The 17,409-nt window shown below is 39.3% G+C and overlaps 2 protein-coding genes across 3 annotated transcripts; one reads left to right on the top strand and one right to left on the bottom strand.

The window, feature by feature from the left end:
- Positions 1 to 288: 288 nt before the first annotated feature.
- ube2l3a (ubiquitin-conjugating enzyme E2L 3a) lies at positions 289 to 2,550 on the bottom strand. The gene is made up of 4 exons (XM_043231603.1): positions 2,422 to 2,550; positions 1,452 to 1,547; positions 1,183 to 1,369; positions 289 to 1,101 (listed from the first exon to the last, which is right to left on the bottom strand). Exons 1-4 carry the CDS (start codon positions 2,446 to 2,448, stop codon positions 947 to 949), a joined length of 465 nt encoding a protein of 154 aa, XP_043087538.1. The 5' UTR covers positions 2,449 to 2,550; the 3' UTR covers positions 289 to 946.
- A 1,631-nt stretch (positions 2,551 to 4,181) lies between these two features.
- hic2 (hypermethylated in cancer 2) lies at positions 4,182 to 16,168 on the top strand. 2 transcript variants are annotated; one of them, XM_043231682.1, is made up of 2 exons: positions 4,182 to 4,747; positions 10,018 to 16,168. In XM_043231682.1, the coding sequence occupies exon 2, from the start codon at positions 10,048 to 10,050 to the stop codon at positions 11,731 to 11,733; it is 1,686 nt and encodes a 561-aa protein (XP_043087617.1). In that variant the 5' UTR covers positions 4,182 to 4,747; positions 10,018 to 10,047; the 3' UTR covers positions 11,734 to 16,168. The 2 variants fall into 2 exon arrangements, with proteins under 2 accessions (XP_043087617.1, XP_043087618.1); XM_043231683.1 differs by lacking the exon at positions 4,182 to 4,747 and adding an exon at positions 4,786 to 6,027.
- Positions 16,169 to 17,409: the final 1,241 nt, after the last annotated feature.

The following is a 17,409-nucleotide window of genomic DNA, read 5'->3' as shown; positions in this document are numbered from 1 at the left end:
ACTACTATCTACCAAATCCAGGAATCAACGAGTGTTTATTTCTACACGCAGTTAAAAAGGAAGGTTTAGTTTAGGAATTTAGTAACACCTTCGACTAGTTAAACACTTTACTATTAACTAGCTGCTTATTAAACATAACTGCCGTAACTACCACTGTACTATTATAAACAGAAAATGAGTTTATAATGAAAAATATTCATTAATAATATGTTCAGAGTAACCAAGAATTGTCTTAAAGAGATGCATGCGCGTCCCGGAAAGATAAATGATATTCAGTCAGAAACAAAGTCAAGTTTTGCTTTCCTTTTTATGACATCATAAACATTATATTGATGACAGTGACTAGTTTGTGATTCAGTGAGTTACAAACTGAGATTATGAAGAACATGAAACCTTATTCCACAGAAAACAGTGCATCCTAACCAAAAAAAAAAAAAAAAAAAGAAATATAAAAGAAACGTTTGCCACACACCTTTGACGCATTACGTGTTTTCATTCAACAAACTATTCGATTGGATTTCCTCAATGTCATAAATGTGAAAGTGAAACGACTTAACGTTATACTCTGGTTCACCGTAGTACTCTGCTACGAAAACAGTCAAAATTCATCACGCAGCAGATTACATGACCTGAACGCATCTCTGTGCAATTTAAGAACAAATTAAAAAGGAACAGCCTTTCCGCCCTCCTTCCCCAACCCCAAAATCTCGCCACTTCTATCGAGTTCTCATTCGCACGCTCCCCTCATCACGATCTCGACACGCTCCGACGCCCAGAGGCTGAGAAGTCACGGGTCTTTCTGCCGAAGGTGAAATGCGGCCGGGATGCTGGGACGCTCCACGGGGGGACCGAGAGCGAGGGCGGGCTGGCGGGGACTCGGATCGGGGGGGAAACGGTTTTGGAGGAGTGGGCAAAGGAGAACCGGGGGAAACGCGCCCACGCGATATCAGTCCACTGGCCGCTTCTCGCCATGTTTCTTTGTAAACTCTTCTGCGTTCTTAAAGAATTTTTTTCGGTCTTTTGAATATTCCTCTGCCAGGTCGGCCCTCAGCGGGTGTTCCGGTTGGGGGTCGTTGACGATGGCGATGAGAGACTGGATGACTAGTGACAGAAAGAGGGGGGGGAAACGTGTTTAATGCCGGTTTTTTTACGAAATTAAGGGCTCAGAGATGCGTGCCGTACCTTGGTCGGTTTTGGTCGCAGGTTTCCAGTTCTCAGCGCTTATAACCGGCAGACACACCTGACCCTTCTCGTCAATGTTCGGGTGGTAGATCTTGGTTTTAAAAGTGATCTTGGGTGGTTTAAAGGGGTATTCTGCAGGGAATGTGATCTCAATCCGGAAAGCGCCTTTGTCGTATGGAGGGTTGTCCTGGGAAAAAAAACAAAACAATTGGATATTTTTACGCATGCAATTAACGCAGAAAACACATTTGCATCCGATGCACACTCACGGGAACGATGAGCCCTTGCCAGGTCAGAATGTTCGACTCGTCCACCTGAATGTTGCGGAAATTTTTCATTCCAGACTTGCGGATTTCATCAAGTTCCTGTTAAAACACAGCACGTGAACGTACTTCTCAAATTGTTGAGATTTGGAAAAAAAAAAAAAAAAACCACAAAGCGAGAAGGAAATGCTTTCGGTTTCACCGCGGTTGTGTGAAAACTCACGTTTACAGTTAAAAGAAAATCTATAGTCAAACTTGCATTGTTAATTTATTATTTAAACCTGTTAAAATGGCACAAATTCACGCAGAAATACTGATAATACTGCTATTTTGATATCAATTTACAGGCTGCGTAAAAGCCCAAGAGTTTGAAGTACGAATGCAATCATTCAAAACTAAAAGAAGTGATACATTTATCAAAAATATACAATTAATCTTAGAGCGATTTGGTCAATTACAAATGTTTTAAAAGGAAAAACTTCCTGTTTCTCTTTCTTATAGTATCACGAATCAAACACTAAGACCGCGCAGAAAACCTGACCTGTTATATTAAACTAGCTTGTGTTCGTTACATTTCGATTTGATCACTATTTTGGATTTGATCTTACTTGATAAACTTACAGATAAGGTGATTTCTGTCTTATCTGCTAAACATCGTCTGTCAACGACAGCACTCTTTAAAAGACGTGCAAAAGTTTATTCTGAAGCAAACCGTCAGCTAGATTGAGCCAGGACATCGATTATCTTCTCTGAGCTTCATTTCACCGTTTATTTCCATTTTACGCGTAAACTCGAACTACTGCTAAGATCGTTAGCTTCTTCCTCATCATCCCAGTCGCATTTCACACCAGAGCGCTCTAAAGTTTCAGCTTTCGCCCCAACCCCGGTTCAAGTTCGCATTATGCCTATTCACGGAGGTAAAGCGAGTAAAATCTCTGTTTAGTACGCATTAAAGCTGATTTTTGGGAATATTTACCTTATGCAGTCGCCTGCTCGCCGCCATCTTGGATTTGTCTTTGCCCACAATGCAAAGCGCGCTGACTTCACCTCGGTCACTTAAAATAAATTAATAAAATTAATTAATATAATTTGTATTATTATTTATTTTAATTGCATTTTGTCGTGTTGTTGTCTAAACATGTCCGTATAGTTTTCATTCATTTTGAATTCAGTTTTAGTTATTTTACGACATCAAGTTAGTCTAAATGAAATGTTGGCTTGGCATCTAGGCGAAGAAGTTGTTATATTTCATTTATTTAAGTTAAAGTGTTCGTTGTTGTCGTTTTTGTTTTTAGTGTAAGTTAACCATAATAACCCTGGACAAATGTATAATTTCTGGAATAAATATATATTTTTAAATATTTATTTACAATATTTTTGAGCATTTAATTTGTGTGTATATATATATATATATATATATATATATATATATATATATATATATATATATATATATATATATATATATATATATATATATATATATATATATATATATATATATATATATATATATATATATATATATATATATATATATATATATATATATATATATATATATATATATATATATATATATATATATATATATATATATATATATATATATATATATATATATATATATATAAATATATACATAAAGGGACATATTCTTCACATAAAAGGTACAATACTCTGTTTATCTGAAAGTCCACTAAAAGGAGTCCACTAGAGGGTGTAAGAGCCCTTTAATGCTATCATTCTGACCCAAACACACTCTACATGTGACAGAACAATAATCACTCAACTGAGGATCAACTTAAGCCTGTTATTTTAGGCCACACATGTCTGCTTATTGTAGTAGGCATATATGTAATTAAAGAAACGTTTCCAAAGCTGACAGGAAAGAAATAAAATAAAATACCAGTGAAAGGAACGTCTTTCTTGGCCTGCACTGGGCCCTACTTCCTTTTTCTAAACTTCATTTCATAATGTTTAACGCAGTTTCACTTCTACTGCTGTAACGGATCCTCGGTGGAAATGTCTTTACAAACCTGCCGTTCTTGTTGGTCTCTCAAAACACCAGGGGCTTGAAAACCAGAAATACTCAGCAAGCCAATCAGTCTGGCCTCGGTCAGGGATAGAATGTTAAAATGAAGTTTGACTTTAAACGTTAAAAAAAATATATAACCACTCGAGCAAAATGAATTGTTTTGCCAGTAAAAACTCACTTGTATTCACTAAGAGCTCTTGTCATTTAATTTCTAAACGAATATTATTTTTTGGATCCCAGATGTATAACCTCGCAATAACGTGACAGAGCTTTTTAACTTAGAAATGTTCAATTATGTGAAATTACAAGAAAAAAAAAACGTATGCACCCTTAATATCAAAATCACACGTTTTTTCATTAAACATAAAAGACATCAACATCAAGAAGCATAGCTTATTATAGCTTATTATAGGCTATACTTATAATATATATATATATATATATATATATATATATATATATATATATATATATATATATATATATATATATAATATTTGATCTGTAGAATATTGACATATTTAGTCATATATATATATATATATATATATATATATATATATATATATATATATATATATGACTAAATATGTCAATATTCTACAGATCTAACTGTAGTGACTCTATCAAACCCTTGAAGTTCACTGAGCTGAATAATGACACCATTGTCCTCCGCACAGCTTTAATTGATTTAACTTTGCATCATTAACAGTTACTTTCCTGTTCAGCTGTTGCGTGAAGCGCTACGCAGAGTCGACTAAACGCACTGCAGCTATTTCAAATCGTTTCGGGGGCCGTTTTGACCCCTCCGAGTTACAAGTGGGCTTATAAAAAGTACAAATACCCCATGCGCGTTTCGTTATAAAAAAAAAGCGTGCAGCTGATATGGCGCATTAGAAACGATAGCGGCCCCTGAGTGAGCGTGATGGAGACACACGCGCACGCACGCGCGCGCATACACACACACACACACACACACACACAGTAGCATTTGGATTGCAAATGTGGCAGCAGCAGTGGCAGGTCATGGCACGTTACACCATCTCAGCAGCAGCCCTGGGCTGTTTAGGCAAATGAGAGTGTGTGGCTGGCAGAGGCAGGGCATTTACCCTCTCTCCCCCTCTCTTTACTGCCTCTTATTCAAATTTGGGTCAGGGGTGAGGATTTCTCACGTCACACAAGCTTGCAGGCAAGATGGCGCTCGGAAAGCTGTGAGATGCGAAAACAGAATGACTGTTTGAAGAGCTCCCGTCGACGCATTAAGGTACGGATACTTCGCCGTCGCGTGCGCGCTCGCTTTCGCGTCGCGAGGGGAAGCGTGCGCGCGATGCCGCGGGGCTTCGCGAGGGGTTTCTCGCGCCGGTTTATTTTAAAGAAACACTGATTCCTCCGGCGCACTGCTCTTATCGCGTGCCCACCGGGCTTTTAACGCACGCACAGCGCGAGCGCAGCCTGGCAGGGGCAGATACGTGTGTTTTTAATCGAAAGCGCCGTACCTGTTTCGGCGTGGCGCGTGCAAGTCATCGAACGCGGCGTTTAAAAAGGCGAAATACCTGCGTGCTGCATCTTTATGGTGGACAAAAAAAAAAAAAGATTAATCGCCACCTTGATAGCAAAACCCGATCAGTGGCCCTTTATGTGGCCAGCATTCCTGTCTCACCCCTCCCTCGGTGTGTGTTTTACCTTTAACGTGTATAATGCTCATATTGAATATTTTTGCATCGTTAATGCACGCGCTAACTATCGCTTTTAGCGTTCACGATGCTCTTATATAATAGCCTTTTCCATGGGTGAAGATGCCCCGATGAAGATTTTATGGCATCGGTGCTTGTTTCATCAGATACACAAAAGCAAACCTCTGTTTATGAGAGTAAAGCTGGTTTTCGCTGGTATCTGTTGAGTGCTTTCTGCTTTGTTGGTGTGCTTGTGTTTCATTCGGATCACCATGGCTAGGTTGCATTATGAGCCAACGTTGCATTATTGGTTTGTTTTATTTTGTGTCATGCAAACACGAGTAACTTTTCACCCAACGTTGTGGTTTTATGCTGCAGTTCGTATGAGAAAGTATATTTTTGGGTGTTGTGACAGCTTACCATTGCTTCTGTCACTGTAGTTCGGCAAGCAGTGCAATGATTTAGTATTTATTATTACTTTTGTAGGTTTGTTTCTAAAAAAAATATCCTAGGTGCTGTGTTGTTTTGCATTATTAAGTGCATTAAGTGCTTTTGTGGTTGCAGTCGTCATGGCTCTCGTTGTTATTTAAATGATGCATAAATGTTATAATAAATTATTTTACTTCTATATCTTGAGGAGAGCTTGAAGGACCCTTTTAATCTCATGCATTTTAATGGGCTGGGGGAGGGGGCTTGTTTTACAGTGGTTGGTGGGTTTAGATCAGTGCCACGCCATTAAAGTAACTCCCTTTCTGGGTGACAGTTTGCTTGAATGAGACGTGGAATTACTTTTAGCCAAAGATATGGCCATTTTGTGTGAGGAAAGCCTGTCGGGAGTCTTGTGCGTGCTGCCGTGATGAATGTTTTTAAGGTAAGCAAACCAGCAGATGCACGCTCTGATGTTTAGGTCCATGGTCCAGCGAGGCTTATCTTTAAACCGTAGAGCTTGCTTCCAAAATGCTTCTCGATGGGCTCGGGCTGGCCTTGTCGTAATTGTTTAGCTGTCCTTTACAAAGGTCAGAGAAAACGAGAATAAAAGATGTGTTTAACAGATGTAGTGGCATTCATGTTAAGATCTAATCAATACTCGTATGAAAGGCAGCTCAGGGTTTCTGCTTTGAATAATGCAGATGATCGGATCTATTGAGTGAGCGGGGCGGGAAAGGCGCTTGAAGACAGTTTATTTAGAGTCGTTATCATCGAGAAGATCGTTATGAATGGTGTCGTTGGTTTGCATTTAGAGTGAAATCTTATTTCACACACATTTGTATCGCTTTAAGAGCAGCTTGGTCTTTTCCTCCCGTCCTTCGTGAAATTTATGATGTTTCTGACAGCTTTTATCTGTTCATCAAGTCCTGTCCTAGTCTGGTTGCGTAATAATGATGGTTTTACTTATTTTTTTTTAAATTCCCTTTGTGTTTTATAACAGAAAAATGGCTCCAAACCTTGTTTTAAATGTTTTAAGTAAGTTCTGTTTCTGTTCTTCACCAGAATATAGGTTAACCTGTATTTGTTTGTTTAGTTGAACCCTTTTAATCCAGTTTAGATGTGCATGCGTTGTGTACGTGTTGCTTTAAGGCATCAGCCCATGTCTGAAATCTTGTCTAACATGCTTGGCATGTTTATTGACTAGATCCTTTTAACCTGGAACCTTTTAACCACTTCTTGGGCAAAACAGACATTACATGATTGTGTTGGGATGTTGACCAATGCAATGATTTATCTGTGAGGGTTGTTCCAGGGTTGCCCAATCTGGTTGAGTGGTTGTTTTCGTGCCAGATTCCCTAATTTGTGATTTCCGTTAGAGAAATATCAGGCCTACTTTTTAAGCATTTTGGGTGATCTTCGTTTTCTGCGATTTTAATTTTTTTTCATTTAAATGTAAAAGTGTGACATTGATAGAAGTGCATTCGAAACGGGTTTGTCTGTAGGCACTGTGAGTCTGGTTTCTCAGGTATTCCGCAACTTTTAGCCCGGCCCACATGTGACATGCGCATGAACCCAGATGCACTTTTAGTTTATCCACAAAATACAGCAGTGCGTGCCTGGACAAATGCAAGAAATGTCCTTTTTGGTTTCAAACGGTACGACGTCATTTGAAATGATCAATAGTGTAGTCGTAGTGCAAGCTGACTTCGTCAGAATTGATTTCATGTGTGATTCTGGTCTTTATTGTGCATGGCTTATACCTTCATGTAGTGAAAATTGGAACACTTTGTGATGTTTCCGATTACAGACTTAATAGTTGAATACAGACAGAAGCTAGTCTGGTCTCTGCAGTTGTTTTGTCAGATGATTTCGTGCTTGCTTTTGGGCTAGAAATAAAATCCCAGCCTTCATTTAGCACAAATAGGGCATAACATTGAATGGAAAGCACACGGGCAGTGGATGAAGGCCTTGAAATCTTCAGATAAGAAGTGATATTGTGTTATCTCTTAGTTGAGGTCGTTCATCAGATTATTTGGATCAGGTTTGCTTGGCTTCCACGTTGGCTCGGATCTCTTGAGGCTGGTGGTTACAGTAAGCACTTAGATCTTAATGTCTCTAGGCACAATCTACAGAAGTGTCTCTTATCAAGTTAACCTACCAGATGTTATTAAAACCCAATTTGCAGCAGTGTTTTGAGAGATTTTGGTCACCTTTAGATCATCACTCAAAAATTCAGGCACTTTAAAAGCGTTTATGGTTGTCCTTTTTTCTTAATTTGCTGTAGATATTATACGTTGATGCATCTCATGAATAATGCTTTGTTTTTCCAGTGCTCTCCTTCATAAGAGCAGAAGTGCTCTGTGTTTTTTTATGGCATTAAGACAATAAAATCAGGGCCCCAGGGGTCTGTGCCACCGGATAAGCTTGTTTATGAGGTTAAGCGCAGTCCTTGCCAGACTTGTTTACCCTTGTTGTTACTGGCCGCTTTTGCACTTTGACTTTTTTCTGACTACAATCTCTCTGATTAGAGAAGTTGTTTCATCTCTGGGACGGGACTGTTTTTTTTTTTTTTTTTTTTTGTGGAGGGATCGGAATGTCAGCAGAGCAATTGAAAGACCAGCAGCATCTTATCAAGGCTTGTGTGCAACTTCTAGATAAATGCATTTCTTAAACGTCTTTTGTTTTTGAGCAGTGGGTTTTGGTGCTATCAAAGTTTGCCCAAACAGCGGTGGTTTAAGGTTATCTATGCAGTTCTTTGACTGTACTCCTGTGCTTGAGGCCTATAAATACCCTGAGAGATGGTATCATGCGATAGGGTTTGGTTTTGGGGCAGGGCATACTGGTTTTTATGAGAAGTAAATGGATACTGTCATTTTGAAAATTTCAGCGTTTGGGAATGTATGGATTGCGAAAATGAATCTTAAAATAATCAGCAGTTTTTTGCTTCATAATGAAGGATGAAATAGCTAAATATTAAACTCTAGTTGTTTATTTTTTTTTTTAACAGTTTTTTTTAGAATAGCAATTTTTTTTGCCTTTTTTATTTATCACATTGGCGGGATTTAAATATCTTGTCAAATTCATTACATCTTTTTTTACACCTTCCTGAGTCATCATTAGTACTACGTTTAGCGGTCTTAAACTGACAATTCTGCTGACATATTGCTTTCCTGATCACAATATTGGTTTTGGCTCAGTTGTACACTGACATCATGAATTAACTATAAATAGTTAATCTCAGATAGACTGACAACTGATAAATATTCAGCATGGTGCATAATCAGATCTGTAGTGTTTTTTAGGTCTATTTTAAGCTTGGTATTATTATGGATTTTGTTGAGTGTAATATGCTTTTGCATTAATCCAGTACAAAAAAAATTGTTTTCAGATGGGTGTTCCACAGGGTGTTCCACATTTGTGTTGTTAATTGTTCATAAACAAGGCATTGAATAATCACGACTCCGTGAATGTGAAAATGTTTGAGCATTGTGCAAAGGTAAATCTTTCTCTCTCTCTCTCTTTTTTTTTTTCTTCTCCCCATTGACACACCAGTCTCGGCTGGTCTAAGTGGCAGAAACCTTGTTTGCCGCATTACAAAGATTCTGCTGCAAGCCGTGGCCTGTTCATCCAGTGGAAAGGGTGCTGGTTTACCTGTTTCCCACCACACCCTTGGTGATATCCCAGCTCAGGTTTCAAGCTGTCTGTCACACAAGCTAGTCGGTGACGTCCACTAGCCTTTTTCACCCAACCCCCATATGACAACAAAGGGACTGACCCTGGAGGCTGGCATTAATGACTGCTGGCAGGAACGTTAAGCCTTAGTGGACGCCCTCAGAAGAAAAGAAATTGTGTTACTGTTCAAGCCTTTTATCCCTTCTCTGCTTTTAGCTGAAAGTTGAGAATTTGTACACACTTCATGAATACGATGCCAGCTTGTGCATGCTATGAGAAGGCCTTTTTCTTAAGAGTTTATTTAAGACTTGTTTATGTGTAATTGCTTGAGCATAAGCGTTTTGTGCTTTCCAGTTCATTCCTGTTAGCATATAGATGAGCTCAAAGCTATGTGTTCAGTTCACTTTTAGCAGCTTTGCACATTTAATGGTTACACTCATTATTTGTTAGTAAAATGTGACTGATGTAGCATTGCACAGGGTTTTGTCCAATTAGATTCACTTTACAAGAATGACCCTCCCACTGTGATTGGTCAGGAAGTAGCATTAGCTGTGTTGTAACTATTGCCTGTTTACAAATAAGGATTGGGTGCTTCAATATACCACACCCAACTGAGAAAACAAAACTAGAAAATCAAGTGTCAGTAAAAAAAAAAAGGTCACTTGGTATGAACTTTCTAGTAAATATTTGCTGTAGCTCATAAAACTGTTTTGTTTGTTTATTTATTATGATGTATAAGTGTTTCTTTTTTTTCTTTTAGGTTTCATAGGTGAAGAAAAAGAAGTTGGAAATGGAATTGCCAAATCATGCCAAACAATTGCTGCTGCAGCTAAACCAACAAAGAGCCAAAGGTTATCTGTGTGATGTGATCATAGTAGTAGAAAATGCCCTTTTTCGGGCCCACAAGAACATCCTGGCAGCCAGCAGTATCTATTTCAAATCCCTTATCCTTCATGACAACTTGATTAACCTCGACACAGACATGGTCAACCCGTCGGTTTTCCGACAGGTTCTGGACTTCATTTATACTGGCAAGCTTTTGTCATCTGATCAGTTTAGTGACCACAATTTCAATGCCCTTCTAACGGCAGCAAGCTACCTCCAACTTCATGACCTAGCTGCTCTCTGCAGGAAGAAGCTCAAGCGTAATGGGAGATCCCTTCTTAATAAACCAACCACACCTACCAATGGAAGAACGTCTAGGAACCAAAGGCTGTCCTCTACACCTGTAACTCCAAACCAAATGTCAGGGTTAAAAGACAGTGAGAAGACAAAGAGGCATGAGGAACTACTCAAAGAAGACTTGTCTGAGGACGAGATGTTTGTGAGAAACACCCACTGTGCAACCTCAGCAAATTCGCTCAGTCCCTCAACGAGTAAGAATGGAAGCAATGGCAGTTGTGGCATGCAGGAACTCGGCCTGGACCTTTCCAAGAAAAGCCCCTCAGGGAGCACAGCCACTGAAGAAGTAAGTCCCAGCAGCATCCCACAAGAATCACCTCAATCTGCCTCAGAATCCACAGCCAACAGTGCCTCATTTGATGAGAACACCAACACGCAGAACCTCACCGCTGGAGAGCCCATGGAGTTGGGTGGAGGAGAATGCGAAGAGAGCCAACCACCTCCGGATGTCGAACAGCATAAAAGTTCCCGGCAGGTCGCCCGGCAGAGGCGGCAAGCCAAGAGTGAAGGCAACAAGGGCGAAGATGCAGAGCGAGGAACTTTACCCAACGGAGTTGCCAAAAGATTGAACGTGGCTGGGGAGAGGCAGCCTGTTGGAGGAAATGGAAAATCCGAAGTATCCTTCCAGTGTAAAGATGATGAGGAAGGTTTAGAGAACGGACAGGAGCAAAGTGAAGAGAGTGGACAGAGCGAGAGTGAAGGTGGGCGGAATAGCGCCAATTACGTCTATCGCCAGGAAGGCTTTGAGCCTGCCCTTGGCGACAACCTTTACGTTTGCATCCCCTGTGGTAAAGGCTTCCCGAGCTCAGAGGAACTGAATGCCCATGTGGAGACCCACACAGAGGAAGAGTTGTACATCAAAGAAGAGGATGATGATTCCTATCCAAAGGAAGATGAAGTAGAAGCGGAGGACTTGTCTTCACAAATAACCCATGTCCATGGTGCCGAGTCGCGTCGCTTCAGCTGCTCGGTCTGCAACAAGAGCTACAAAGATCCGGCCACTCTTCGACAACACGAGAAGACCCACTGGCTCACCCGTCCCTTCCCCTGCAACATCTGCGGCAAGATGTTCACCCAACGTGGCACCATGACCCGCCATATGCGCAGCCACCTGGGGCTGAAGCCATTCGCCTGCGAGGAGTGCGGTATGCGCTTTACCCGCCAGTACCGGCTCACGGAGCACATGCGGGTTCACTCAGGTGAGAAGCCGTATGAATGTCAGCTATGTGGGGGCAAATTTACCCAGCAGCGAAACCTCATTAGCCACCTACGAATGCATACCTCCCCGTCATAAGCCAAAGACACCTTGAACAGGAGACCCTCAGCAAAAAGAGTCAATGCACACCTCTTCCTTTTGAAGTACACTGCAAGGAGCCGATAACCCAAAGCAGGATTCTCTTCTGCTGTTAATTACAGGAGGAGCCTTTCAAACAACGAGCCCCAACAATGGAAAGAATAAACCAATCGGTATGAGTTTATGGGCATATGATTTTTTTTTTTTTCCTTTTTGAATTTTGCTGTGAATGTAAAGCAGGGGTACTGATGCTGTTGTATGATTCCTTGGAATATTGTGACCACTCTCAACCACTGCAATCCATGCATTGCTTTAACAAGTCCATGTGGTCTGTCTGATTGTTTAGGGCTTTTTTATTTTTATTTTTTTGGGTATCCCAGTGTTACGTCCTCCTTGCCTCTAGGGGAGGAATATTCCTTCTTTCTGTTCTTGGTCCTTGATAAAGCATCAATCTTGAGAGTTCTTGTGGTATATTATATGTAAAACTCTCAGCAAGGTTTGGGCTTGTACTGACCAAGTCATTCTACATACAAAGGTTCTAATTCTCTGAAATGTCTCCTAAGGGTCTCAAAGATAGTGTTGTCAGACATGCAAGATGGCTTGTCTGTCGTCATTTTAAGTGGTGTTTCATAAAAGCTTTGTGCATCCAACCAAACATTTCCCAGTATACCTACTCGGCACATCACATCCATTGGCTTCATTCTAGGTGTAGCTGGAAAACAGGGTCTTTGTAAGTTTTGTAGTGAATCTGTGAGCAGATTTATCATGGATATACCCTAATGTACCCTGCACCTACATCTGGATGCAAGCCAGTGGCAAAGTGGTGACGAGAGGCCATGGGCATCTTTTTTGTCGTTTACTCGCATAGTATATAGGGGTTTACTCTCAAAGAAAAGCCAAACTTAAAGGTACTTGTTTTTAGGTTTCTTTAGATAACTTATTGATATGCTTCTGTGAATGTTTTAACTGGAAGTTCTTTCCTTTTTATTTCCTTGGGATCAGAGAGGGTTGGGTTGGTTTGGGTGATGGGTTGGGCAGGATTCGTTTTAGTGATACTGAACTTAAGAAATTCTGTCGGTACTGTTATTTTTCACTTTTTTTTTTTTTTTTTTTTTTTTTTGATTATGTATTTTCCCTTCACTGAACAAGGCGAGCCGGAACGGTCTCGTCTCATTGCTACCTCTTAATTAAGAACAATACATTAATTGGAACTATGGAGGTCTCTAAATATAGATGTATAAAGTTTGCTGAGGCTTTCAAAGTAGTTGTAACCTGCCCAACAACAAAGGTTTTAAGTTCTAAAAGCATTAATGTAGAGTATAGCTTCTTCGGGCGCATGTATTTAAGGTATTGAGAGTTTTATGTCAGAGAAATCCAAAGAAATTTAATATTGGGGAGAATGGCTTACCAACAAACGTTTCCTGTAGAATATCCCTACCAAAGTTTTTTTAGATTTGCATTACAGGAGGTAAGGATGTACTTTTGTCTTTTAGTTCTTGACGAAGAGCAATGTAGTGGGATGTTAGTTTGTACTTGACATTTTACTAAAAACCAATGAACTTCTTCTGGTGGTTGGTGGGCCGCTGGCTTTCCGTTTTTTGAAGTTTACAGTAGTTTTTCAAGAATGTCTTTTGGATTCTTTCTTTGTCTGCAGAGAGACTTTGAAGAACTTCAGAAGGACTAATTGATTTTTAGTTCAGACCAAGAGAAAGAACTGCATAGCAAGTGTCGTAGGTTCTTGTGTTACATGTCGACCACACTTGGAAAGCTTACCGAATGAGGAGGAATTGATGCACTGGATTGCTTATTAGCCATCGGCCCTAAATAAAACCTTGTTCTAAAACCATGCGTCAAGTAAAAACCATTATCGTTAACTCATTCGAGGTATTATGTAAAGTATGCATGTTGATAAGAATTTAAGGTTATTCAAAACGCTGGTAATTGTGTCGGGTGAATGTTACATGATCAGTGTTGGGTAGACGCTGATGCATGTATTTATAGTTCAGTGCTGAATTCTTTGCTGCCATCTTCATTTCATAACTCAGTTACGGATAAATTATTTCGCCAATCCCAGTGTATCACATTCCATGAATAATTCTTAGCCTTCTTAATGTAAAAGTCTTAATGGCATTCCTTTTTTTGGGAGGGTATTTTTTTCCTCTGGTTCTTTCTCCAAAGTCTTGTGTTTGGGCTTGCTAAAGATGAACTTTGGGGTGCAGCTATAGTCGCGTTCACGGAGCAGTGTTTACAAACGCCTTTTTCCTGGAATTCTTTCGGTCTTTAATTTGCCAGCTAAAACTTTGTTGTTGTTTTTTTCATTTATTATTCAAGTCAGTGTACTGTGCGACTCCATTTCATTTAGACGCAGTATTCATGCGATTTCAGCACAGCACCAAAGCTAACCAAAATAGCCAGTTATACTTTAACCCAATGCAAGTCACCAAAATGTCTTATTTTCTAAGTTGTGCACATCTTGGATGTTAGATTTTGTTTTGTTACAGTATAAGTGTGCTCTGGCGTTGATATACACCTCAACTCAGGGAGACTTTTTAAATGTTTTAAATATTTTTTTGGTTGTCACATGTACTGAACAGGATTCCAGGAAAAGGTTCCCATTGATATCTTGCTAATTTACGAGCACTTAATTCGAATACCATCAAAAAAACTATTTCTTGGGTGATGCGAGGCTCTGTTGTCGATTCCAGCGTTTCAGACTATAGCTGAGAGAACCGGGAGAGCAAGAAAAAAAAAAAAAAAAAAAAGGATGACAAAGTTTCAAACTGTGACAATAATGTTTCTACTTCAAAGCTTCAGGGATAGTTCTGCATATTTTGAAATGCGGAGCTTTCGACTACATTTGTAAGACTGTGTCAATACTGTGTCAATTTCTGTATTTTACTGATGAAAAGCAAAACACTAGTTTCCTACGAAATAGATTTTACGAGTGTGTTCCCATTTCAAAACGCCTTCAAAAAAAAAACCAACAAAAAAAACAAAAACAAAGCCAGAGATGTACATGGAAGAGTTTTACTTAAGTTCTAGAGTGTTTTTGGAAAAAAAAAAAAAAAAAAAAGAAAAAAAAACCAAGCATTCTAGTAAGCGCAAAATGTATAAACGAATAAGATGAAAGCTCATACCCAAATTTTCTGACTATTTTCTAAACCAAAGCACATTTTGAATGATTGATTGATTGATTGACGGCTTGTCTGACATTTAAAGATACTTGTGTATAATATCTCATTGTTTACATAAACTCTTTACAGTCATAGACCTCAGGTGAGGGGAGGCCAGTTTGAACCTGCTTCTGTGTAGGCCGCCGTCTTTAAACGAATCGTAACCGTGTGTCTTACCCTGTGAACGTAGCCGCATGCTTTTGACTTGGATGGGCTGCTACTTTTATTGATCTGCGATTGGCCCTTTAAGATGTGCCGAGACATCCCTTCTGAAAACCATGTTGTCGACATCATTTTTATGAATCTGCTGCTTTTTTTTTCTTTTCTTTTTTTTTTATGTAAATACGCATGAATAAAACTACATACACATTTACCTCAAAGTAACTTTTTAGAACTTGCTGCATATATATAGATATATATAAATATAAATATATTTTATTATTATTATTTTTATTTTTTTTTGCATCATCTCTCTCTCTTTTAGCTTTAGTTTTTAAAAAATGTGTTGTATGTATTTTGAGCTGCCTGTTTTTGCTTTTTTTTTTGTTTTTATTTTTTTTTCTTTTCTTTGTCCGCAAAAGAAGCAACTTAAAAACCGACTGGCCTCTCCTCCATCTACATTGGTGCAAACACTTACTGACAGTGTTCACTTTTTTTATCAAATGTCTATTGTCAGTGATGAATGTATTTATTTGTTCGATCCTGTTTTCACTTTTTAAGCGTTCACTTTGGCTGAGACGATGTGTCTTCAGGGTCTATTCTGTTGTAGTAAGCTGAGAGGTACATAAAAAAAAAAAAAAAAAAAAAAAAAAATGACACAAGGCATAGATCATTTTCAAACCTGTGAAGACGTAGACATGAGGAATGTATTTCTCCATGAAGTGTCCATCATAAAGGATGTATCCCACATCATTTTTTTTATTTTTATTTTTTTGTTCTAATCTTATCTCACTCGAAGCATGCATGTGCTCTGGATCATGTGTTTCCTGTCACGGTCACTTGAAGGCTGTTTGTCGATTTTTAAATGTTCTCTGTCTGTACGCCTCTGCCCGCCGATACAGGAAGGGACCTTTTAGAATTATGTCAAAGGCATTCAAGCTTATGTTTTCCGTACTGAAAGCTGCCGTGTTGTTGCTCGCTGCGATTCAAGGCTGCCGGTCGATTCCATTTTTTTTTTTTTCCTTTAAGGGACTTTTATTTGCAAATGCCCAACGGAGCCAAAGGTTTTTCCTGAGAAACGCTCTCATCTCATTTTTTTTTTTCTCTCCACTGCAAGACCGCATCTTTTCAAGCTTTATAAAATGCACTTTCTAAGTTCTCACCGAGGTCCTATACGCAGGCGTTTACATCGTATCGGTTATTCGCAGATTTACTTAGCTTTAAGTAAACGCAAAGATTAAAACTCACACTTGTTTGCTGCTAATGTGTAGTTCTGTCCGATTCTACATATCCCAAGATAGTATTATATGTTGCTTTTGTTGAGCGTAACTGGTAAGTTTTAGCGACCTCAAGTTACCAAACCAACCCAAACTAACTAAACCAAAGCCAGATTTACAAGCACGTGCGTAGCAGGTGGGCATGTTTCCCATACGTTTTTTACTTCTATCGCTAGCCTGGTCTAATTTAGCATTCCGATAACTTTATACGCGGATTGATATTTATTTTCATTCTGAATGAGAGCAGGACATTCGAGGGGGAAGGCGGACAGCAGGAGCGTTAGTTCAGCGCACTTGTGAACGAAGGGAAGTCGCTCTCGATGAACGTCGGTTGGAACTGCCGTCGTGTTTTTGGTCAGCCTTGAACGCGTCGCGCGGACAACACGGCGGTTTGGCGTTCCTCAGAGAGCTTGTATTCAGGTCAGAGCTACATGCTGCATGCAGCTCGAATTCTGTCTCATGTGAATAAAACACAGTGTACAGAGCTCATCTCACGTTCACGGTCTTAATGTACAGCTACGAGAAGTCATTTTAGAATCTTTTCATTAAAATCTTGATCAAAAAACACTGGGTTCTCTGTGTGTCCTTGTGTGCTCGAGTTCCTCTCTTCCTTTTTAAGATCGCTGTGAAAAGATTTCTTTTTGACCTTGTCTGTGGGAAGTTACGATCCCGTCCAATCTTGACCACGCGAAGTCCGTTGGATGGATTTTGGATTTTTTTTTTTGTTGTTTTAGGGATAAATCCATGCAAGTGCTTTAACAAATGTGGTGTGGTATCCTATTTTGTGTCCATTGTTTAACATTTTTAATGAAATGTGTAATTTAGTTCAATTGTAAGTATGCTTTTACGCTTTGTTTTGCTTTTTAAAGTTGGTGCAAATTTTTTTTTTTGATGCGATTTTTCTTTATGCAATCATCTTGACCGTGCAAAGCAAGGAAATCTTTAGCATTAGATTATGACTTTTATTTTTCATTTTTCAAAAATCCAAGCACAGGAATCACACGGGTTAAAATGACAAGTTGATCAAATTAATCATTTAATTTTAAGAAGCAATCCATGTGGGTGCT

This window comes from Puntigrus tetrazona, unplaced genomic scaffold (genome assembly GCF_018831695.1).
Source record: "Puntigrus tetrazona isolate hp1 unplaced genomic scaffold, ASM1883169v1 S000000397, whole genome shotgun sequence".
In the NCBI taxonomy this organism is placed as follows: Eukaryota; Metazoa; Chordata; class Actinopteri; order Cypriniformes; family Cyprinidae; genus Puntigrus; species Puntigrus tetrazona.
This window is presented reverse-complemented; position numbering and strand designations above follow the sequence as displayed.